General features: G+C 39.4%; 1 protein-coding gene across 7 annotated transcripts in view; it reads left to right on the top strand.

Annotated features, from left to right (window-relative positions):
- Window positions 1-25,258, top strand: part of TENM2 (teneurin transmembrane protein 2) — a 479,584-nt gene that overhangs the window by 427,980 nt on the left and 26,346 nt on the right. For 5 of the 7 annotated variants that reach the window (XM_014948063.1, XM_014948061.1, XM_014948060.1 and 2 more), the window contains 8 exons: window positions 9,516-9,726; window positions 12,080-12,199; window positions 13,688-13,949; window positions 14,664-14,931; window positions 16,072-16,215; window positions 17,824-18,073; window positions 21,017-21,037; window positions 24,942-25,174. In XM_014948063.1, coding sequence (XP_014803549.1) covers window positions 9,516-9,726; window positions 12,080-12,199; window positions 13,688-13,949; window positions 14,664-14,931; window positions 16,072-16,215; window positions 17,824-18,073; window positions 21,017-21,037; window positions 24,942-25,174 — 1,509 coding nt within the window. The remainder of the gene's footprint in view (window positions 1-9,515; window positions 9,727-12,079; window positions 12,200-13,687; window positions 13,950-14,663; window positions 14,932-16,071; window positions 16,216-17,823; window positions 18,074-21,016; window positions 21,038-24,941; window positions 25,175-25,258) is intronic. The other 2 variants (XM_014948062.1, XM_014948059.1) reach the window with 1 other exon arrangement.

Genomic DNA, 25,258 nt, shown 5'->3' with positions numbered 1-25,258 from the left:
ATTGCAAAATTCTAAAACTTACTTCATGGAAGTTCATTGAAGTCAAAGAATATATGGAATAAATACACCATACAATGGACATATGGTATGAATCAGCATTACCATGCAAGGTGCGTGGTTTTGGTTTACCATATTTGTACCTGAAGGAAAAAAGAAAGACTAAGAGGAGAACTCTTAGTTCTCAATGCTTGCAGGTTGAAGTTGGATTTTTCCAAAAGCAGAGAGGTGGCTGCCTGTTGCTCCTTGTGGGAATGTAGGTAGTTGGTAAATCTATGCCTGTCCCAAGGTCTAAACAACCTGAAAAGTCCATCTGACCCACACATTTCCACATGGGGGTTTTATGATAAAGGCAGAAATGAAACTCTTGTCTCCTGACTCTTAGCTCAGTACTTTCATCTCAGGATCATTATTAATCGCTAATAGTCTCATTCTTGTTACGTTTCTGTGGGGTTTTTCTATATGGGAAGGGAGGTGATACTCAACACCTGTTCTGCTGCCTGTGTCTCCACGTGCTTGCAAGATCTGTCTGAAAAGCTGAACAGCCAGTGCCTGAGACTCAGCCACGCTGTTTTGTGCATGGTCCAGGTGGCACAGGATGAGTTACCCACAGGCTCTTTGGCACCACAGACCCCTCTGTGTCTCTCCTGCCTTTGTAATTTTTGCTGTTTCAGTTTGCTTGATGGATATTTTAGGTTTCAGATTTCTTTGAAATGGCATGGGGTCCTTTCCAATGTACTCTGACCTGTAAGGACAGAGTCCTTGTCATTCCCATCAGTTTGTCAAATTGTCAGTCACAAGAGCTACAGCAAAACTCCAAACTGAACATAACGTTAATCACTTAATACTCGGTATCTTAAAGTGCAGTTCTGCCTTTGCCTTAAGCTTCACTACTCTTTATGTGTCTGGTTCACTGCACATCTGGCCAGAAACACATGCTGTGACCTGTATGTTTATTAATGCTGAAACAGGGGAGAGCACAGGGGTGTGCAGGAATGGAGAGGAAAGAAGGGATGTGTGTTGTGCACTTCCAGATGTACCTTAATGCAATTGTGACTGTGTATAGAAAGGAACAGATAAAATTAAGTTTTCTCATTAGATGAAGCTGAAAACTGTACTGTGGGAATCAATGTTAAAGATTCAACTAGTTACCAGAACCTCAAGTTTCACATAAAGCGCAAGATTATTGGAAGTTAAAGCAATCATCTCTCCTCCCAGTCACTCTTTTCTTTTGAATTTCACCGAGTTTATTTGCAGCACAATGTTGAACTCATTTGCTGCTCCATTAACAGCATTGCTCTCTTAACATAAGTAAGTAGTGCTGGAGTAGTACTGAAGACACAAGCTGTTCTTTCGAAAGGCAGTAGGGTAGCTAAAAATACAATTTTTTGCCTAAATGAGATCCTTATCTGGGCAGCTGAACCTCCTTCCTTTTCCATCCATCTAGTCATGTTTTTAAAATAGAGTTGCTTCAGCGTGTCACTGAACTGCAACTATCATTTTCTGTCTTCCATTGTTCCTCATGCAGCAACAGTTTTAACATATTTTGGTGCTCTTTCACTGTTCAGCCATTCTTATTGCAATTTTATCTCACGATCAGATTCAAAGGCCTTGGGCCAAGTCTTCATTTCATGGATGTCAAGAAGAGCATTGCCACAGACTCCAAAGGGATTCCCATTTGTCCTGTTTTGTCTTATTATCTGCCACAACACAAACTCCATAGCATAGTTCAAAAAGAGAAAAATGAAAGATTATACTTAATATTTTCTTTCAATTTTAGATTAATGCCCTTTAGTTGGTTTATTCCTAGAAGAGGCAGATGTGTCCCTGTCCTGTTGAGACTTACAAATCTTCATTTTAAATGAGATGTCAGTGTGTATTACTCACATAAATAAAACAGGAATCCAGAGCAGAGAGAGGAGAGAGTGTCCAGAGCTGTTTTCTCCTCTTAGAGCTGTTTTCTCCTCTTAGAGCTGTTCAGGTAGAGCCGTGCCTGATCCCACACAGCACTAGCAAATTCACCTGTATTTGTCCGTACCATCACGTCAAATCTAGATATGGCCTTAACCAGGTCTTCATTGTGAACCTGTCTAGGGTGGCTACTTTGCTGAAAAAGCTTGAAAGTCTCTTATTTATTTATTTGTTTGTCTGTTTATTTATCTGTCTATGTATTTATTTAAAGGAGGAAGCTTAACTGAGAGGTAAGGGTTTGTTGGCATTGACTGACTTTCAAGATCTTTTTTAATTGGAAAACGCTTCTGTTTTCCAAAACCTATTTGGATTACATAATTTACTCACTGTGGCCACTTCTAAATCTAATCCCTTTCCTTAATCAGTCCCTCAGTAGTCTAATAGTTATTAGGCATCTTTTGGAGGGATTAGAAATAGCTTTAAGACCTATAATTGTGATTACTAAGGGTTTGTTGGCATTGACTGACTTTCAAGATCTTTTTTAATTGGAAAACGCTTCTGTTTTCCAAAACCTATTTGGATTACATAATTTACTCACTGTGGCCACTTCTAAATCTAATCCCTTTCCTTAATCAGTCCCTCAGTAGTCTAATAGTTATTAGGCATCTTTTGGAGGGATTAGAAATAGCTTTAAGACCTATAATTGTGTAATTGTAATGTATAATCCTCCCCAATAGACATGTATAACTCATTTGATTCACTATGGATTTATTTTAGGAAATTAAGGGATTAGAAATGATATTTTCAGGAGTGAGAGAAGGTACATCACTTTATAAGTTCATATTTCCTTGCAGTATTGCAGAAGGAAATCACTACAGTGTCCAGTTATATCCATCTTTGTACAGTAAATATAATAATTTGCGTGTTCCTAAATTGAAAAATGTTTTTAGTATCTTGGAACAGTCTTCATAAATTGTGTGTCTTTCACTAGATTTCACCCCAGACCTCACAGTGCCTCCAAGTAAAATGGACAATGTGAGGCATAGCAAAAAATCATATTTCTTTTCTACAGAATAGTTTCACTAAATGTTGTGTTGGATGCAGTTGGTACCAGGAGCTCGTTGTTTGAGGGGCCTTTGTCCTGAACTCGATGGGATAATTTGGGAGAGATATTTAAGTAAGAACTCTGGGCTCTGCAGAAGCAGCCCTGTCAGGAGTCCCGTAATACCCACTGGGGTTGCTCTTTCTAGGATTTTCCTTCTTTCTCTCTTCTCCCACCTTTTGCATCCTTTCACACTCGCTCTACTCACATTTATAAATTTTATTGACAAGGCAGTAATTGATGTCATCTCAGAGAGAGAAAAAACAGAAAATTACCAAAATTTCACTAGATTGATTTATTTCAGATTGGATCAGGAGGGAGAGGGCAGGTACATGCAGGTTAAAAAAAAAAAAAAAAGGCTTAAATGCAGTCACTTCTTATATCACTTCACAGATCACATTTCTCCTCAAAAGTAATTGGGTGTGGAAGGAAAGAAGCAACATGTAGCAGTGTACAATACCAAGCTGGATAGAATATAAAATTCCTTGTTTGTTATGCAAAGTGGGACATTCGTTTTAAAGTACATTTTAATTTATTTCCACTTGGCTTTTCAAAGAGAGTTGTGCATATCTCAGAAGGCAAATTTTGCCCTTCAGTTTGTTACTGTATAGCTGTAACCCCACCAAGAAATACAGTTGGCGGTAATTCTGTTTGGCACAATGCATTAAAGATAATGAATGAGAGAAAGCCAGCTATCTGCTCCAGTATGAATTCTCTTCAACACACGAGAAAAATACATTTCCAGAGAAGTTCGCTGTCAGGACAGTGCACTTGACTGATTGAAAGGCTGTTTATTTGAGTTGTCTTAGAAAACTCATCTCTGAAATTAGACTGAAAGAAAATAGAAAGAAAAGAGAAGTGTCTTCCTGCAATAAACATTTAGAAAAAAATTGCTTTTAGAAAATTACAAATCCTGTGACTTGATACTGCATCAGACTCGTGACATTTAAGATAATACAAGTATTTCACAGCACAAAAGCAAATCATGTAATTTAGCTTGCCTCAACAAGCATTGCCTCAGCAGGGGTCTCTAATTCAGCACAGACAAAAGATTTTATGAAGTTCTCAATATAAATACCCAGAATACTCTTGGCGCAGAAAATGCCTTCTGAGAGCCTGTACAATAGTCAGTTTTAGAACATTAAATGTAATGAGTAGTTGAAATCTATTGTGGATGGCGGCCAGAGTGAGTTATGTGGGCTCGAGTATAAAATCTGTATCAAAACTAGACATTATGTAAGTTTGACAAGAGCTAATGAGTGTGCTTCTGTGTGATTTTTCTAAAACTTCATGTCAGCCTCTAATCGCCTTTATGCACATTAGCCAGCTTATCCTTGCGCTGTCCCTCACGGGATGTGTTACTACAATAACATGTTCTTATAACCCATGGAGAAGCAAAAGCAAGAAATTCAGTGACTGCAAATTCTGTGGTTTAAAAAGCCACTGGTTGCTGCGTTGGTATCCGTGCGCCCACTGGAACTTAATGAATATATTTTTTTAAGATTGTTTTCGTCTTGGAGCCCCCATGGTCATCTCTGCTGCAAGTGATGTGTGGTTTGAAGTTGGGGCATCAATAATCCACCAGTACTCACAGGTTGTGAAGGACCACCATGCGCTCAGTGCATAGCTGGAGCTACACCTCCAGTAGTTTCTTCCAGCTGGTGCTCTTGGATGAGGGTTCTCCTCTCTACCAGAGCCCTGGGCAGCACAAGGGGCTTCAGTAGGCAAGTGAGGTGGGGCTGGCATATTCCAGGGTACTTTAAAACCTCATTAGAGAGCTTTTCAGGCTTAAATAGAAGGTAGGTTTCTTCTGCTTTACCACAATTTGGGATTTACAGTCCAGATTTTCCTGAAAGGTAACTTTATGATTCTGAAAATACCATTGTGACCACAGTTTGTTATAAATGCCAGTGGTGTAATGGATATCCTGGCAGCTTACGGAGAGGCTTTCCAGTTTGGTAATTAAGGAATCGGGCTGGAAGAGGATGGGAAGCATCTCCTTTCTTGTTAGCACCCGAAACTTCTGAGGAATTATTTTGAACAAGGTATGCCAATATAGCTAACAGTAATTAGATCAACCTACAAAAGTGAAAATTTGGGTTAAATATTAGCTAAAACTTCCTGATAATAAGATGTACGGGGCTGTGGAATAGCCTGGCTGTGGCAACAGTTCTGCGTGCAGTTTTAGAGCTCAATTAAAATATTTCTGTGTTGGCAGAGAGAAGGCCTACTCTTTTGATAATCTGATAGAGCATCTCTAATTCTTTCACCTTGGGTATATTAATACTACACATAATTAAAATCGGATCATGATAAATTAACTAATTTGCCCTTGGAGTGATCAAAGGCCCTTTTGCCCTCAGGGCTTATAGTAGCTGCTGTTCCCCCCCTCTCCCCGCCTCCATTTTAATCATCAGTCTGAAATGTTTATTGGAAAAAGAAAAATTTTCAGGAATTACACTCTGAAAGTCACCGGCTCCTGAAGCCAGTGAAGTGTAAGGATGCCCTCTACTGAGCATGTGCTCAGAAGTTTTGTTTTGGAAACAAAATTGTCCCCTGCTGGGTACAGAAAGCATTTTCCCAAGCAGCTGGATGTCAGGTCAGAGTTGAATTGTTCCAACGTGCGTCATGAATTGAACCTGAAGCACAACCTGCAAATATTTGAAGTGTGGAAATTAAAGATAATTTACTTCTAGGAATTAAAAAAAAAAACCAATAGCTCAAGCATCAATGTTCCAAACAAAGGTGTAGCACAATTCTGGAATCCAGTCACTTGAACATGATGATAAAAATATTCAGCAGTGAAGGAAAACTGATGATGAGGAGTTCTAAATACATTAGCAGTAAAACATATTGCTATTTCTACAGAGTGCTTGTTACGCCTTGTAATGATGTTCCAGGGGAAAACAACAGTAAAGCCATCTTAAAATATGGCGTGCACAAGTAGGTTATTTTACTTACATGTAATGCTTTAAAACTTTCTTTTTGCTGTATAGTTAAGTCTTCCAAAAAGCTTGTGGAACACTTTACTGGAAGCCAAGAAATGTATGTGTATATTAGCAGAAATGAAGTATTCAAGAGGAATACCATGTCACTTGATTTGTTTTTGAAAAGAATTGGGAGTTCAGAAGAACCAGGAACAGCAAAGGAGAGCTAATCCTGTCCTGCCAGCTTAGATCAGATCAAAATTTGCTATTTCTTTCTTCACAGTTAAGGCCAAGTCAAGACTTCTTTTGGTCTCAAAGTGTTGGAGGAGGTTCAGCACCATCTTTAACTCCCTCTACTGTCCCTTCACTTTAGTGTACAAAGTTTCAGAGAGCTGTGAACTGGCCACTTTAAACTCAGATGTGTATGCTATGAAAAGCAGCAGTATCTCAGTGAAGATAATGGTGAGGGTTTTGTCATTGAATTAACCATATAAATAATTCAGTGTGCCTGAGGAAATCTGGAAGACGACAAGTTCTGAAATATATATTAAAAAACAAACTACTGAATTCTAATTAAAATTCATGCTTATGGCAGAGTTTTGTCCTACAGAAGGTACGTTTTTTTCTAGTCCTTGTTTTAATCAACTGAGTCTAATGCAACTAAATGATTCTGTAGCAATTTACTTCACTTCATATGTAATGGTACAATATGGCTGGAGAAATGGCCTGCTAGAAACCTCATGAAGTGCAACGTCCTGCACCTGGGAAAGAACAACCCCAGGCACAAATGTGTGCTGGGAAACACTTTTTTATCGTGAGGGTGACTGAGCACTGGAGTGGGTTGTGGAGTCTCCATCCTCAGAGATAGTCAAAAGCTGGCACGGCATGGTCCTGGGCGTTTGGTAGCCTTGCTTGAGCAGGAGGGTTAGACCAGATGACCTCCAGAGGTCCCTGCCAGCCTCAGCCATTCTGTGATAAAAGGTACAGGTAGCAGATTAGGCAAACGTGAACCAGAAAAAAATATATTCTGACAGAAATCAGTACTCCTTCATACATAGAGTCAGAGAATTCAGAGTGAGAAGGTAAATAATAGCAGCAGTGCAACTCTGAATGCAAGCAGTAGAGTGGTGCATGAGCCTGGCACCACAGGCAGCAGTGCCCGGGTTCTGGCTGCGTGTGCTGGACAGATCCATACCTCAGTTCTGCTCTTGCAACAACCTGCATCGACTAGTTGGCATAAGGTAAAAATATCCCAACTCCCATCTGGGAATAAATCAGTATGGGGGAATATAGCCATATATTATAAGGAATAATAATGCAAACAAGAAAATCATGTGTATATTTATGTTACAGGATATGCCCATCTTTTTCTAAATATCCTTGTAAGTGTGCAAGTCTGAATTCACATAACTGCATAAAAACCTTCCTACATGAAAGGAATTGTACAGAGGTTTCTCCCAGGTATTGAATGGAGATGTTTCTAGCCTCCCAGGTCCTGAACTGGCAATTCAGAGCGGTTTGATTGCCTGCTTGATTGTTTGTGAGATAACGGTGAGATTGGCAGTGACAGGGTAATTTACTGAAGATTGCAATGTCAGACTATATCCAAGAGGGCTTGCAAGCATAAAGATGTGATTGGCATGACTGACAGGATGCTGAGGGATTGATATGCCGATTGAAAGTTCGGGGTGTCATCAGGAGCGTTCGGTCACAGCATCCCATAATCTGCTGCATGATGAGGTCATTACAGACGTAACATATGCTCACCCCTAATAACAGGTATAGCAAAAATATGGTGCAGCTTCAACAGGTAAATGTAAATTTGTCAAAGAGAGTAATTTATATCCTGTGTTTTGCTTCTGTTTTTTCTAACGTGTTGATAGGATTCTCTTGACTGGTGGTTGTTGGAGTGAAAGAACTGAGCAGACTAAGCAGTGGGCAGCTTTATGTTCGTAGCTGTAGAGGTGTCATAAACCGAGAAAGAATGCAGAATGATCAGGAAAAGTTCTCAGAGCTTAAGTTATCTGAAGCTAAGGGTGTCCTTACAATGGGTATATAAACTGGGTGGAAAATGGACTGTAGTTAAAAAGAAAATTCCTGCCACCACATTGGAAAGGATTTCAAGATCAATGGAGCTCTTAATGTGAACAGGGGACTGACCTTGAAGTAATGTGTAGCTCTCCCAACAAGGTAGTTTGTCTAACTTAAATTTCCTTAGAGGGCTGAATGAGACATTGTCAGCATACCTTGGCAATTTTGTTTTTCTATCAGAAACAGTCATTTCAGGCACACACAAGCCGTTGGAAATACCAGCCTAATCGTAAAATAAGCTTTCTATAGGTTTAGGTTTTGGGTTGGGTTGGTTTTACTTTTGTTGTTGTTGTCTTTCCAAATATTACTGTTTAGGATAATGCTGGTCTGTTTGCATTTGAAAAACTTGAAAATACATGAGTCATGATCTTCCTCTAAGATACTTTTGTCAACTAACCTACTGGAATGCTCTGTCTTGTGTATGATATCTCTGTATGTGCCCTGGCTATATTTGTATTCAAAGATCAGATTAATATGCCTCCAGGAGTCTCTGAATGTCTACAGACCTAAGCAGGTTGCAGAAGGAATGTCTGATTCTTGCCAGAGTAGATGGACAAATGTTTCTAAATTGTTAGATGATAATATTTTAAAGTAAATGGTCATTAATTTCTGAATTAGAGTAAAACTCCATTGAGAGAATATATTTCAGCTAAATGATGATACCAATGGAAGGGATGATGCTAGAAGTTGTTACTGTATGTGCTAAAAGTAATCATTTGTGATCTCTCCAAATATACAGATCAGTCTCTCCATTGAGGATTCCATTTTAATTTCTGGTGTTTAAATTCCTTAATTTTTTTTTAAATACTTACGAAATATTCTTGACTGACATCCTAGTATGTAATATGATGACTAAACCCCACCAGCTTTGTGACTAATCCTTCTTTATCCAAGCAAGTGAACAACTTCTGATTCAGGTTTTTATGGGAGGTGGGAGTTCCAGCAGCACTTCCCTATTGATTGCCAAAATGGGTACAATGTAATTTTTATTTTACTTAGATAATGGTAATTTATTCTGACACCCCCATCTCATTCTCTTTTGTCCACGGCACAAATGAAATTAAACAGTATAATTCCCGAGACTCTTATGGCCTAGCAAGGAAATCTAAAAACTTTGTAAAACAAACAGTTGAAAAGATTTTTAAAAAACCAAACAACAAAATAAACAAACAAAAAACCTAAGCAAAAATTCCTGTACTCCTTTTTCTAGTCCTTCTCCCTAATTTCAACCCTCAACAGATTTCTTTGGGTTTGATTCTCATCTAACGCTGGTGTCACTTAACTGTAGCAGCAAATGGTGTTTAACCAGTGCACTTGAGAAGGTCTCATCCTCATTGCATTATTGGTTCACTCACCAGTTTTATGGCACAGAGATGTTATGAAGAGTAAGTATTAACATTTTTCTCAGCGCCTTAAGGCATCCATTAGCTGTTATGGCTCGATAGCCCTGTGCAGCCAGCTGAATCTCGGGGTTTCTTACCTTTCAGATGGCCTGGTTGACTGCCTGGACCCCGACTGCTGCCTCCAGTCCACCTGCCAGAACAGCCTGCTGTGCCGGGGCTCGCGCGATCCTCTCGACATCATACAGCAGAGCCACGCCGGGGCGCCGGCTGTCAAGTCGTTCTACGACCGAATCAAGCTCTTAGTGGGGAAGGACAGCACTCACATCATCCCGGGAGAAAACCCCTTCAACAGCAGGTAGCAGCTATAAGTGGGAGGCTGTATCCGTGCGGTTGTGTTGTGCAGGAAGATTTCTTTCAGAGATGATATTCATGCTGTAACATGAGGTGCTTCACATGTTTCCATCTCAGGCACTCTGTTGCAATTTATGATGTGGTCTCTATTTTATAACACCAAGTTTTATTAGCATTTTAACATAACCTAGAAGAGGGTTCCTTCCACTGAGTAGGAGCTTCTGAGGTTTATCTTTTATGAAGATTGCAATCTAAAACCAGTGAAAATGCGAACTAGTTACCAGTTAGAAAGAGATTGCATTTTATTTACTGCCATTAACACAAGTTTCAACAATGGAATAAAGTTTCAAATTATTTTAAAAAATACATTCATTTAGGGGATTTTATTATTTATTCCTGATATAAAACTGCTTTACTTGCTGTTCTACTTGCATCATCAATACATCTGACCAGGTTTTAATTTTCATCCTAGTTTTCTTTTCCTAGAAATTTATATTTATAATTAATCTAAAAGCCAGCACATCATTAATTGATATTTGATGCCATTGGATGTTTACAAGAAATTGGTGTTCCTATTTACCAATATTATTTAAATTTGTCTTCGTGGAACAATGCTAAGAAATTTATGAATATGTTAATTATGTTCATGTTGCCAAAGTTAAAACTGAGGAAAGAACTTCATTTGAGATAACGCCCAAAACATTGGACTTCATTACAGGGAGCTGTTTTTTTCAGTAAGGATTTCATTATAGGCTTACTGGGTGATGTTGAGCAAGTCAATAAATATTTTTCTGTAAAATTAGGGTCATGTTTCTATATATATCAGGCAAGTCCCCATTGCCTATGGTGCTCAAATAGCACAATAATTTCTGTGTTCTATCAAAAAAGCCCTGTTGGGCCCTGTTCTATATAACATAGACTTTATTCTATTCTATAAAATACCCTATGCAGACACGCATGGAGTTGTTTGGAAAAATGGAAGAAAATTGTACTATTTTCATCTAAATTTGTTGTGGGGCTTTTTTTTCCTCATCAGCTCTCTAAAAATAAAATGGGGGAATCTTGCAATTTTCTGCAATGTTGCATGAAAAGGAAAACAAGACAAGAGAGAAGCTTACTAATTCATGAGGCTGAATAATTTGTCCAAAAAGGAATACAGGCTACAGCATAAAAAGCACATAGTCCACAGGGTGGTTGGTACATGCTGCTCTATATATGGTACAGTCAGCAAAATTTCCTTGAGTGAAGAGAAGCAAGCAGTTTCCTGTGACATATTGTATGATAACCAGTGCTCGAGCTGTTGCCTCATTAAGCCACCCGGAATGAAAATTAGTGTATTCCCTCTGTCTGTATTCCACTATCATCTGATAATGTTTAGTTCTGTTATTAACAGGATCCAACACTTTATTCCTAGATCTTGATGTATTTTTAAAAAGCAGGCGATTGTTATTCCACATTTCTAGACAAGTACAGTAATACGCAGACATTCTTGTGCCAGCCAAGAAAAGAAATTGTACTGGAAATAATCATGTTGTTTATATATGGATATGGGTTGGAGTCTTCAAAACAGTCAAAGAATGAGAGCTCTAGACTAAGTGGAAGCTGGGCACTTCAATCCTGGGGCTCCTTTGAAAAAATCTCATTTGAAATTCTAGATTTTTTTTAAAATATGTTTTCTAAGGTTCATCATGGCATGAGTCTTAGTTCTGTTTTATTCATCTAAAGTACATTTAACATATCTTTGCAAATGGCATATTAATGACATTTTAAAATTGTCCTTAGCCTCTAAGTTGTGAAGGTGCTTTTGAGAATTCTATAGCTCGGCTGTTAATTTTGGTACCAATTTTAGGCAAATCTAATGTATAGTGTCAAACTGAAACTTTTAAAACCAAAGGTTTTGACTTTTTAAAAGTGCCACAGGATTAGTCTCCAAGTTTCATGTATACTGAAGCTGCCATAGTCTCAAGAAGTAGCTACTGTGAAAGATAATGGCTTCTCTCTTTTCTTAGCTCAACCTCTCATTACATTGAAAGAGATGAAAAAATGGGACAAAATAGTGATTGTGAACATTTTCCAGTACTAGCATACGGAAAAGAAGTTATTTCCTACTCTGCTAAATCAATAAATAACAAATCGTATTGATTGCAAAATTATTTAGATCTTGCTGATCATTTCTGTTCAGAAACAAGATGAAATGATGTTCTCAGGGAAAGAAATAGCTACATCTTTTTACACATTTAACTTCCATGTTTAAAAGTTTTATAAACAAGTTTTTAAACAAGTTTTAAAAGATTATGAACAATGTGACTTTGCTTTTGTACCTAACTTTAATACCTTTAATTTTCTTTCTTGTACAGTCTTGTGTCTCTTATAAGAGGCCAAGTGGTGACTACAGATGGAACTCCTCTAGTTGGGGTCAATGTGTCGTTTGTCAAGTATCCAAAGTACGGCTACACCATCACTCGTCAGGATGGCACGTGAGTTTGCTTGCTCCATTGAGTACCTATTTCCTATGTAGTATTTTTGCTGATTAACAGATGGTGTGATCTAATGGAACCATGTGGTCTCACGCATTGCCTTCCTCCCAGGGCAAAGAGCTATTAAGTAAACACAAAAGTAATTTTTCACGTGGCATTTTGAATACTAACTGCAAGTAAATATGAAAAGGCTGGCTTCTGATAATAATGTGTTAGCAGGCAGACTCCTTGCAAATAAATTGCTCTGTATCTATGAAAACATTTGTGGACTACAGTAATATCCAGCTGAGACCAGAAATATTTTATTTTTAAATGCAAGGCATGCTCACACTGGAAAAAAAAAAAAAAAAAAGTATCATTATAGAGGAGTATATTTTCTTAAAAGTTCCCTTCTGCCTTTCTTTCCTTTTGAAGATACACTATCTTTTGAGTTTCTTCAGGGTAGAATGTAATCAAAAGATTCTAATTGAATATATTTAGACAATTTCCTGCTGTGCAAAAAAGGGCTTTTTTTTGTCTTGTATTTGATATGCACACATATTCAGATAAACAAAAATCAATGTGACATGGTTTATCTAGTTTACTGGCTGTGGTAACGAAGACAGTATATCTGTGACACATGCATTGTAAACATTTGCCGTTTTATCTCGATCTTGCATGCAAACAATTGAATTGAAATAATTAATATGAGTCAACTGAACTATAGGGAGTATTTCATTTCCACGTTTCCTAGGAATCATAAAAGTATAATGTTGTTGATTTCAGTGGTTTAGTACTACAGTAAATGGTGAGCTGACCTATATTTAGATCTGAATAGATTAGTGAAATCATTGAGTAATTTGTTACTTTACCAGCATTTACAAAAAACAACTGCTTCTCTTGTCAGAACAGCCTAGAAGTATTTTACTCGTTCAGGCCGGATTTCAAAATGCCTTCGCAGCACCACATTGCTCTTATGATTATGTAGGGGGCTGGAAGTAAATACCTAATCTCTCTGAAAAATGATAGATCAATTTTCCTGGGGACAGGAATTCTTATCTTATTTGTAGAACACGGAACAACAAAACTTTTCATTACTGTTCTCTTACTGCCATATGCCCCATTCCGCGCTTGATGGACAGCACCTTTTAGGAAAGGCACAATTCAGTGTCCTGCTCAGTATGACATTGGCTTCTTTGCTGATTTTATATAAAAAGGTGATCTGTGGTAATAAATGTGGTGGTTTGTTTGTCATGCAGTTTTTTATTATTTAATGCAGAGTTTGTAATATATAGGAACAAGGTTTCTGCCGTGTGACTTCAAATCATTGTTTGTCTTGGCTGGATTTCTGTTGTCTAGTTGCTGGAGGTTCACATCCCATTACTGATCATTTGAAGCATGACACTTTAAATATACCTATTGCTCTAGGTATACCTATATTTCATTAGCCAGGAACGCTATTACTGGATTTATTCAGTCTTGTCCCTTCTAAAGCCTACGTTTTTCTAGGTTTGACTTGGTCGCAAATGGCGGAGCATCCCTAACCTTGCACTTTGAGCGGGCCCCATTTATGAGTCAGGAGAGGACAGTATGGTTGCCGTGGAATAGCTTCTATGCCATGGACACACTTGTGATGAAGACAGAGGAGAACTCCATTCCCAGCTGTGATCTAAGCGGTTTTGTCCGTCCTGATCCAGTCATCATTTCATCACCACTTTCAACTTTCTTCAGTGATACCCCTGGCCGAAATCCCATTGTGCCAGAAACCCAGGTAAGGACAGTATGAGTGAAAAGGATACAGAAATCACTGGTCAGATGCTAGTGCTGACCTGAGCACTTACCACAGAGTCACCATTTGTCCCCTGGGATAGCCGTAGCAAATCCCTCTGTAGGCTTGCATTCATCCTGACAGATACCAGGTTTTCTAATGAGGTCTGCAGGATATATCCCAGGCTTATGTCACCCAGACACTTTTATCTTTGACTACCTTGCACCTTCTCATTATCATGCAATGTATCAAATATGTCTCTCTATTTCAGTTGACAGCTTAGGTGTTTCAAGAGAATTTTGGGAAGGCTAACTGTGTGCTGCTAACCACAGTTTTCTTGTATGTTATTTAGGACAAAGAAAAACTCTACGGGTACTATTGTTTCACTACTTGATTCAGTTAGTCTTCATACCATTAGTGGAAGTTGCAGGTTTCTGTGACGCTATTTCTTATGTTCCCCTTGCATATAACTTGCAGTAAAATTACTTGTACTTACTTGTGCTTTTGTCAGTAGTGGGCTCTTAAAAAGAAGTGTACACAGATGCCAAATAATTATTTGTTCAGAAATGTCAGCTGAACAGCATCACGGCACTGATTTGAGGATAACCATTCCCAGCAGTATAAACTCAGAAGTTCATAACAGTGTGCAAGGCTAGGTTATTCTAAAAAAAAATAACAAAGGATTAATGTAAAATGTTTAATCTTTTCCCTGTTCAGGTTCTTCATGAAGAAATTGAGATCCCTGGCTCAAGTATAAAGCTCAGCTACCTGAGTTCCCGTACTGCTGGATACAAATCCTTACTTAAGATTGCCATGACTCAGTCCCTTGTGCCACTGAATCTAATCAAAGTTCATTTGATGGTAGCGGTAGAAGGGCATCTGTTTCAAAAATCATTTCAGGCATCTCCCAACTTGGCATATACATTTATCTGGGACAAAACTGATGCATATGGTCAGAAGGTTTATGGGTTGTCAGATGCTGTAGGTAAGTCAGCATATACAAGCTCCAAAACATTCCATATAACACCTGTAATTCTTAGTAAGAAACCTACAAAAATTTCTTATGGAGAAGCATGTACAGAGCAAACAGTTCTTGTCTTCCTGACACAATTTATCTTTCTATTATGTTTCTTTTACGCATTAAAGATCACATTCAGAGAGTCTAAACTCCATCAACATGCCTGTGGTTCCTGATCGGTAGCTGACTTAGAAGGTTTAGACCAGACAATGGGAAAAACTGGCCACAGGAACTTAGGTGAAACCTAGTCCATCACTGTGTTTTTATTTTCTTTCAGTTAACTAATGAACCTCATGCTGGACTGGCTGGCATTCTTCAGTGCATTTGGATTTTCATGCATGCTGTTATTATAGCCTCTGTGGTATAACACATTTGAACTGAAAGTGGTGTTTTTCTACTGCTATTCAGTCTTGTAGTTCTGTAGCTGGTTTTAGTTCACTTGGTTCTAGTGGGTGAGAAAAAAGTCATCATAATATTTTTAATTTTTCATTTGAATATTGGAACGATTTTGATACAGTGCTAAAAATGAGCATTGGAGCTGTGCTGGTGGGGAAAGAAAAAGTTACTTGAAAAAATCTTATTTCTTTTCTATATTTTGTAAAATTTTCTTTGCTATTGCTTTTCTTTCTTTCATTATTGCATAAGGTATTTCTATCCTGAGTAATGCTTACAGTGTGTGTGCGCTTAAAAGCACACAAACTTTTTACTGCTCCTTGGTATATAGTATTTTAAAATGAACACACTGAATAAATGCTGTGAGCATCTGGCAAATTAAGAGTTTGATCTTGTCCTGTTATTTGATAGAATAATTTTATTATTTAAAAATTATATTTCTCACTATCCTCTCACCAAACCAGTCACTTCCCAGTGCCAGCTATTCAAAGAGAAGTGATCAGATCCCTGCAGAGTACATGTGAATGAAGTTTCAAATTTGTGTCTAGTCAAAGATCTGAATTTAATATTGTAGAATAAAAGAGAGGAATATAATCACCCCATCTACTTGAGGGGGCTGGGGAACTGGAATGCTGAATGTTTTGACTGTGCTCTGGACATTTAATTCAGTGTTTGTTCAGCAAGTATATTAGATTTTATTTTTTTTTATTTCAGTTTCTGTGGGTTTTGAATATGAGACTTGCCCCAGTCTCATTTTATGGGAGAAGAGGACAGCACTGCTCCAAGGATTTGAACTAGATCCTTCAAATTTAGGAGGATGGTCTTTGGATAAACATCATGTACTTAATGTCAAGAGTGGTGAGTTAGTTAATTCTATGTATTTTCTGTGGTATATGGAGCTTTGTCTGTGAACACTTCTTACGTGCATTATATTTACACTTTAAAAATGCACTTTCTCCAATCTGTTTCATCTTTATCTCAGTAAAATATGGGACACGTTTCAGTTGTCAGAAAATTTTTGTAGAATTTCAATGGGTATTTTACTGTTCTGCACAGCAGGACTTTCTTAAAGTCCAAATCTTTATCCTGTATTCTGTTGTTCGTTTATTCCCCCATAATATTTTTCCATGTTCCTTCCCTGTTTTTCTGATCTTAACCACACCCATACCTGGCTTCTCTTGTTTGACCTTTTTCTCTTTAATCTGAGATGGGGCTTAAAAGGAGTATGAATCTGTGATGAGATACTGAGTCTCATTTGTCTTTTTCTTTTGTCACCTCTTTGCTTTTTCCTCACTTCTCTTTGTCTTTACATATCCTATTGTCACCTCTTTGCTTTTTCCTCACTTCTCTTTGTCTTTACATATCCTAAGCTGAATATTCCTGGCCTTCATATTTTATGAGAGATTGTTAGGGAGCTGAATGCTTAGCATGTAGTTCATTTGATCCCTGTAAAGTGTTTTCTATAGCCTCCCTGCTGGTCCCTGCATTAACAAATTGCAAACTGTATTGTTACACAAGAAATCTATAGTCGTGTTCAAAATAGGCAAGATGAGGCTATTTGAACACACTTTGAGTGCTGTGCGGCAGATCAAACACTGTTGAGGTAGCCATTTGGATAGTGCGTGGTACTCACTGTTATCACCAGTAGGGAGCCAGTTACTTGACATTAGGACCATACAAGTGCATTTCCAAAAGAGCAGGAGGCTAAAAGTTTCTGGCCAGATATCTACGATTTTTGATACACTGAAAATGGTCACCCTGTCAGGGAATCCACTCCCTTCTTGGAGCAGGGGTCTGCTCCTTGAACAAATATTTTGAAAGGAAATCCTATCTTAAAGGTATTTCTTGAAACCTAATAAAGATCCTTACCAGTAGCTTCCCTCTTGGCTTTCATCACTGATCCTCAGCAGCCCTTCCAGGAGTTTCATCTTTCTCCTATCTTTTCATTTTCTGTGCTATCCTCTTCTCTGCCATCTCCATTTCTCATTTTCATTTTCCATGAAAAAAGTGTGAAAAGCTGTGAGGTGGAAAGAGAACAATAAGGTTGGCACAAAATTCTAAACAAAACATAACATAGGAGACTGGAGTGAGAGGATCCAGGGACACAAGCAAGGATTGTGTCCTCTCCACTGTTTGCCTTCCCACTTCCCAGTTAGTAAGCCAGTCTAAACCATTGTGCCAAGCCAGAGGGATGGATGGCAGTGTTTTCTTTCCTAATGAATACTGAAGGAGTCTGGGTGTAGGTTTGGGCCTATGGTTGTGAATGTGTGTGTTTTTTAACAGAGAATCTTCATTACACCTTTATTTTTACTACTGCAAAGCTCTTCCACTCTTTTTGCACTATCAAAGAACAGTGCTGGAGTCACTTCAGTGCACAGTCCTTCACAGCAGCTACTGAAAGAGAACTTCCTGAAGTCCCTTGCAATAAATGATTAAATAACCACTACTTCTCCTCTTCATTATTAGGTATACTGCACAAAGGCAATGGAGAAAATCAGTTTCTAACTCAGCAGCCGGCTGTGATCACCAGCATTATGGGGAACGGGCGCCGAAGAAGCATATCCTGTCCTAGCTGCAATGGTCTGGCAGAAGGAAATAAGCTTTTGGCCCCTGTAGCACTGGCAGTGGGTATTGATGGAAGTCTCTTTGTTGGAGATTTTAATTATATTCGGCGTATCTTCCCATCCAGGAATGTTACTAGTATATTGGAGCTGAGGTAAGATGTTAATCCTAGAGCTTCATTTCTGTAGCCTGTGCTCAAATCAGCCTTTACCATTACTTTTTATAATTTTGTAAAACATTGTCACTTTCAACCTATTTAAATTCCAGTGGAGAAATGGGGCACAGAAATGCATAGTTCAAAGTCTGTAGCTTATCAGAGAAATGACTATAGACAAGGGCCAAAGAGTACAAACCGACTTGTACAAAAAGCACAAACCACCTTCTTCTGTCCTGTTGGTGATCATTTGATACGATCTCCTCTCAGTACTATACATCATTTAGTTTTGATTGAAAACTGTAGAACTGGCTGCCTTTAGGTATTGAGCCACAGTGATAAGCAAAGCTATAACAGCCTTACGAGGTTAGAAGGAAGGGGTTTGAGAGGCACTTTCCCACTTCTTTCCCATACTCATGAGTCTATGTCTGTAGGTTGACAAGTGTGGTTAAGGTTGACATATGGAGTCACTTTGCATCATCAGAACTCCTTTTAAGATTGTATCTCTGTCCCCCCATCCCATGCCCACCCCCCAGCTTCCTCCCCCCAACATTAAGATTTGGTCACTTAATAGGAAAAGCTTAAGTGTAGAGTGTGCCACTTCCCCATTTCTGTTCCATCTCCTTTTTTTTCATTCTTCTAGGAGAGGCAAGAGCTGTTGCTTCAAACCGTAATTCATGTAACTGGACCTTACAGTTACAGCAGTATTGAGTATTTGCAGAAAAATGAGGAAGAATAGTTTAGATTGGCTGCCTTCTGATATTTCTGAAGCCCACTCAGGCACTAGGATTAGTGCTCTTGTAAATTGGATATAGCTGCAAAGTATTTGAGGGAATTTAGGTCATTAGCCTTTTTTTTTTAATTATATGGCCGGTAACCAGTTCCTGTGCTTCCACTGTACTTTTAGTTTTTAATTAGTGGGAAAAAAGTGCGAAATGATTGGACTGTCAGAGAATAGGAGGCCTAGCTCTACTTTACACCTCTCTTCCATTCATGTCATTCTGTTGATGTCACTGTTGTGAATTCTGATTTATATAACAGAAAAGAGATCTGATTCAGGCCAATTCTACTCTGAAATCACTTTCTGACACCTACCTCATACACCGTCATGCTGCCTCATTATATTTTTTTTTTTTAAAAGGAAGAGCCCTAGATCATCTGGTGCTTTCTGCTAGCAGCTCAGTATAAACCACAGAAGGTAGCTGGTTATGGATGTGTGACCTGCTATAAATATTTATATCAATATACACAAACTCTCCATTATACAGAATATGCTGATTTTTTTTTTCCTAATTTGTTCACTTCTGTTCAGCTTTCTAGTAAATAGGACTACAGCTTTATGGGTGAAGAGAAACATTTTCAAATTGAGATGCTTAATATAAGGCATTTATATGCATCTCATTTCCTAGTATCAGCCAGTGACAAAGTTTCCTGGCACACCTGATATTTGAAAACGTTGCCTCCAAAGTTGGAAGGGTATTAGTCTGAGTACTTTGATTTCTCTCTATGCCAGAGAGAACTTGAGCATTTCAGCACATGTGAGGGAAAATGGAAAAGGACATCAGTAAAGGAACAAAAGATGGACTTACTCTGCATTTGTCCACTTTCTTTTTTCTTTTATGAAATCTGCTTTCTATAGTGTAGTTTCTTTAGCTTCTGTTACAACTATTAGCAACGAACAATGAAGTATTTTGAGTGCTGTTGGACAGCTGCAAATGACTTGACACAGATTTTTAGGATTTGCAGTGATCTTTTTTGCCCCTGTTCCTCTAAAGGGAATTAAGGTCCATTCCAGCAAATATCATCTATAGCGGGCGTTGTGATTCAGTGGTCACTTTAAAATCTGTACTAGTTACATGCGTAAGAGTTGGAAGATTTGAGCCATTTCAGTATGAACAAGAGCAGAGTCTTCAGCTAGTATCAAGCAGCTCGAATAATGTTGCAAATAGTATGTCCATAAGTATTACAAACCAAATCACATCACTTTATTTAGATTCCACAAGCGATGTAATTTTGGTTTTACATAAGCCAATATAAATCTTGAGCAACTTTATAAGTCAGAATATCCCAGTGTCCTTTATGAAGAGGCCTGATCCGAGTGGCTGTTAGGAGTTGTGACTCAAGAGTGTTGCGTTTCACGCTTAACGTTGGTATTGCAAGTTTGGGGCTGTGCATTGAGTGCTGCAGCTCAGGAGTCATGCACCCCTTTGTTTCATTCACTGGACATTCTTAAATGGAAATGACATTAACACAGTGAAACACTGGTGTGAAGAATGTATTATTTCACTTCTGGAGAGCAGAGAACACTTTCCTTTGACTTTGTGTCTAGACAGTAAACTTAGGGCTCAATCAGTGCTATATATCGCCCATTGTACAGTACCTTACTGCCCACTTAGAAGGCTTTATTCACCCTAAGGTTTGCTTTGATGGGCTTAGATAGATACCAAGTAGCATTCAAACTTGCTTTAAGCAATTATATTAGAGACTTGGGGGAGAGGAAAATAAACTGTGTAGTAGAAATTTCTTAAGAAATAGCCTGTTGGAAAACTATCTTGATTAAAGAGGTTGCCTCCAAGTGGCAGACAATATCCTAAGCCCAGTGCTTCCACCTTCCCAGTTCTGTATTCAGAAATCTGCCAGTTTCTCACATTCCTAGCCCACAAGCTACACGTATTTCCATGTGAAAACTCTTTCAATGGTCCAGAAAGTGTCCTGTAAAATATATGTGGGGTGGGGGTTGGGGACAAGGTATTCTGCTAGGGACCTAGCTTGCAACTTTATCACTCCCACTCTCTTCATCTGTAAATGAAGCAAAGGCTAGTGCTGAAAAGAGATATCTTCTCCTGTGTCCTTTTGTAAAATAAAACAAATACTATGTTTGCTTTACCATCTATTCTTCAGCTAACTGTTTGTTCTTTTTTCTTCTGTTCCCTTTCTATAAAGAAATAAAGAGTTTAAACATAGGTAAGACACGAGCTCTTTCCCATATAATTTGATATGGTTTGTTTGCTTCATTGTGTTTGCTTTTTGTGTTGTGCTTCTTGTGTAATGTTATGTTCTTCATGTACCATATATAGAAACATTTTTATGTGCTAATTGTGTGTTATGAATATGATAAGCGTTAGCAATTATGAAATGCAGTCAAAAAGCAACCAAATAAGTTCTGACAGTAATTAGAAATTTCTAGTAGAATGCAAGTATAATGAACCCCAAGCTAACTTCTATATAAACACTTCTCCCTGCTGTCTATAATTGGTCTAAATGGTCGAGGTAAACTACAACAGCAGTTTTACAAATGCCAGGAAGGTTCACAGAAGCACTAATGACTGCAAATAGGTCAAAAACTCATTTTCTGGTCATTAATGATTTTCTGAACCCTCTGTCCTTTTTCATAATTTAGTTTCTATTTTCTTTCATCAGACAGATTTAACAGTCAGTCAACCTGTGGGGTTGGTTGTGTGCAACCACTAGATGCAGTCACTGTAAGATTCATGAGGGAGGCAGAACCTGTCTGGATGTTAGGAGAAAAGATTTTTCATTGTCTCACCTGAGCAATAGGCCTTCTGGATGGCAGCAGCATAGGAAGCACTTGTACCTTCTTCCATGACCCACCAGGGACATGGGGGATGCTTATCCTGGAGAACATCAAGGGCAAGAACAAGAAGAGCTTGTAAAAACTGTTGTAAACTATTCCATAGTGTCCTGTGCATCACCCTTTACAAAATACAGTTTCCATTTCTATAATACAAGTTAGATGCAGACGATGTCTGGACTAAACAGTATAATTTCCTCTTTACGATATATTTTGGTTTGTCAAGTGTGACTCCACTAAATTTTCTTATCTGGATGATTATCTAATGATTATTGGTGATGCTGGAGGATCATAATTTGCAACTATAAGTTTAGTTAATTTTTTGGGTGCTCAGAGATTTGCTCTGGGCAGCTTATCTTTTTGATTGAATTTAAAGAAAGGATTTAGTTGCACTCTTGTGAATTTGATGCACGCATGAGCAGACCAGGGAGGACAAGCTGATGCTGTCCTTGTCAGGCAGCAGGGTCCCTCACGGACCTGAGGAAGGTGGTAACTGCTACCCCCACCGGGCAGGGTGAGGGGAGGAGGCAGGATTGGCAGAGGCCTCTGAGCAACACCAAATGGTATGGAAAGTCTTTTAAAACAAGGTACACTCCTTGGCTTCCTGTAACTCAATTGAAAGAATACAGTGGCACGGAGAAAAGAGAGACAGAGGTCTTTAATGGCTCAGATGCCAGTTTGACAAATATTTACTGCTCATTTATAAAATCCATCCCTGCTTGAGGTAGTCATCTTGTAGTTTCTTTGGGGACACAGTGAGTGCATGTCGCCTTGCACCAGTCATTTTCTGCCAAAGTCCCTCAGATATTTTATGGGGAGAGTCTGTCACTCCCTGATCTGCAGCTAAAGCTGGTGACTAATTCCCTGGTGAGACTGCAGAGGAGAAAGGCAGGGTGAGCTCCACGGACACCACGATGGCTGCAGGAAAGGGGAGGGAAGTAAGCCCATGTGCTCCCATTGCTCTTTTCCCTGACTCATACCTTATCCCATCCTGGAAACAGTGGGCATGCCCAAGGCTAGCTGTGGGCAGAAGGGAAGCAGGGGGTGCTCCCTCAGGAAGGCAGGCCCAGGCTGGCAAAATCACATCCGAAACACAGAGAGACCCTTTCAGTCTCGAGGAGAGGCCGCTGCTGGGTGTCGGGCAGCAGAGCAGCTCCCCCAGGCACTGCTGAGAGCAGCTCCCATCGCTGAGCCCAGGCAAGGCCCCTGCCCCTGGCAGCAAGCAGCTGTGTGTGTGCCCAGCTCCAGTCTGTACCTGCCCCGGGTCTCCCCGTCTGGCCGAGGTGGGGTGGCAGGAGTTTTAGAAGCACCAGGCACAAGGCACTCCGGGCTGGAGCCCAGCAGGGACATGGCATCGGCGAGCCCGCAGCTGTAGCACTCAGGTCTTGGCTCCTCTGCTGCTGTTGCAAAGCCTTGAGCTAAGCCTGGGTGTATTTGTGAAGCATAGCACAACATTAGTGTCACGGCAGAGGCTGTTAAGGGAAAAGCACGGTGGAAGAAGAGAGCAGAATTTCAAAGAGGTGACAAATGTGCAGGTGTCTGTATGGCTCAGATACACGAGAGGCTGCAGAAATCTTGTAAATGGGAAGAAATAATTTTCTGTGTGGCAGGGAAGATGGAGCTTTGTTTTGGAGGGATGAGAAGGGATGTGGTAAGGGTTTAGTGAAGAGGTGCAGCCTGCTGCTGAACATAGGGAGAGGAACTTGGGGAATAAAGGGATTGTGCTCTAATCTCAAGCATGTCACTAGTCTCCCTGCATAACTTCGTCTATACCACTTAACCTCTCTGTGCCTCAGTTTCCTCCTCTGTAAAATGGGCATAATGCCCATCTTTTTAAAGTACTTTGAGATCCATGCATGAAATAAACCTGCCAAGTATTTTTTGTTTACTATATTTTTTTCATCTCGAATTTCTACACTCCTAGACTTCAGCAGATGGTATTACCTCTGCCTGCTGAATTTTGATCAAACCAATCACTTCCTACTTTCTACAGTTTTAGAACAAACTATTATTGACCTAAAATCATAACACGTCAAAGACTGGCGTAGAGGAAGATAACTGTAGAAAGTGCTCCTCCTCATTCCTCCCAATCTGGTCACGACCACATGAACGCAGTGGTCTTTGTGCTGCTGATAATCCACCTGCCGAAAGTGGCCTTACTGTAGTTTCAGTCAGTCTGGTCAAGAAATGGCTTATGTCCATCATGACTTACCTCTGTGTATCCCCACTCTTGGAGATGGGCAGTTTTGCCACGTGAAACTAGGAGTGTGGATATTTGGAGGCAAATATCCCTGGTTACTGGTAAGTAACCTTCATTTTTTTTCTTCCTGTCTTCATTTGTCTCTATGCTTTCAAACCACCATTGACCTTATTTACGCTCACCCATAGGCTCCAAAGGCTGGAAAATTCACATCATGCTTAAAATCCAACTAAATTGAGTTAAACTAGCCAGGCAAGATTTTGAAAATATTTCTGCACTGCAGTTCTGTGTGTGTGAATGTATATATATATCGCCAAGATTGACATTTCTCAATTTGCAGATGATTTGCTAAAGTAGTTCCAAAATGTGACAAGCTGTCAAAAAACATATATTTCAGAAGAAAAGTAGCTTTCCATATGAGCACCCATTCTAATGGCAAACTGAGGACCAGTTTTTCAATAGCAGAAGGTCTGGAGTTAAAGTCAGACACTTGGGGGTCTCTGGTTTTAGTTACACAACCAACTTCATCTGCCGTAAATGAGATTCTTGATAAGAATGAATGAGAACAAATTTGCTTTAGGAATAAATTTGTTATGCCTCTGCCTCCTATTTATACAAGACCTCACAAATCTTGTGGCATAATATAAGTAACTCAGAAGATGATTCTTTGATCTTACTCCTATGACTTCTGCTTTCAAGTGAAGTTAAACAAGGTGGCGGGGAGGGGGGGCAACAGGTAGAGATAAGCCAAAGAGAATTGACCTGGAGCAGATCTAAAGGGCTAAAGAGATCAAGAGGAAAGTCTGCTGTGCAGCTTTGGCTTATTGGGCTCTGCTGTGTAAGGCTTAGTGTAGCAGGATGAATGAGATTTAAAATGACAATCCTTCTGAAACACTGACCAGGCCCTAATCAAGTTAGGTCCTCAGACAGTTGTGCTTCAGACCCAATCTCTATATGAAGGTGTCGGACTTTCTTTCCAGATCTCTCTGTGCCTGATGAGTATCTAAGCTCTGAAAGCCTGTGAAGTTTCTAGACTGCTCAGCTGTTTCTGTTCTATGCTTTCTTTTTCTCTAAAGCAACAATCCCGCTCATAAATACTATCTGGCCGTGGACCCTGTTTCAGGCTCACTGTACGTATCGGACACCAATAGCCGACGGATATACAAAGTCAAGTCCCTCAGTGGCACGAAAGACCTAGCTGGTAACTCTGAAGTGGTGGCAGGGACTGGAGAGCAATGCCTGCCCTTTGACGAAGCCAGATGTGGGGACGGAGGGAAGGCAGTGGACGCAACCCTAATGAGCCCTCGAGGTAAAGTAGGAAAAGAAGCTGGAGAAAATGACTGCGTGAGGCTAGACTGGATGTGGAAATAATTATCTGGCAATTAAATCACTC

The sequence above is a fragment of the Calidris pugnax genome, unplaced genomic scaffold (genome assembly GCF_001431845.1).
Source record: "Calidris pugnax isolate Ruff unplaced genomic scaffold, ASM143184v1 scaffold27, whole genome shotgun sequence".
In the NCBI taxonomy this organism is placed as follows: domain Eukaryota; kingdom Metazoa; phylum Chordata; class Aves; order Charadriiformes; family Scolopacidae; genus Calidris; species Calidris pugnax.
Note: the sequence above shows the minus strand (reverse complement) of the source record. Positions and strands in the feature narration are given on the sequence as shown.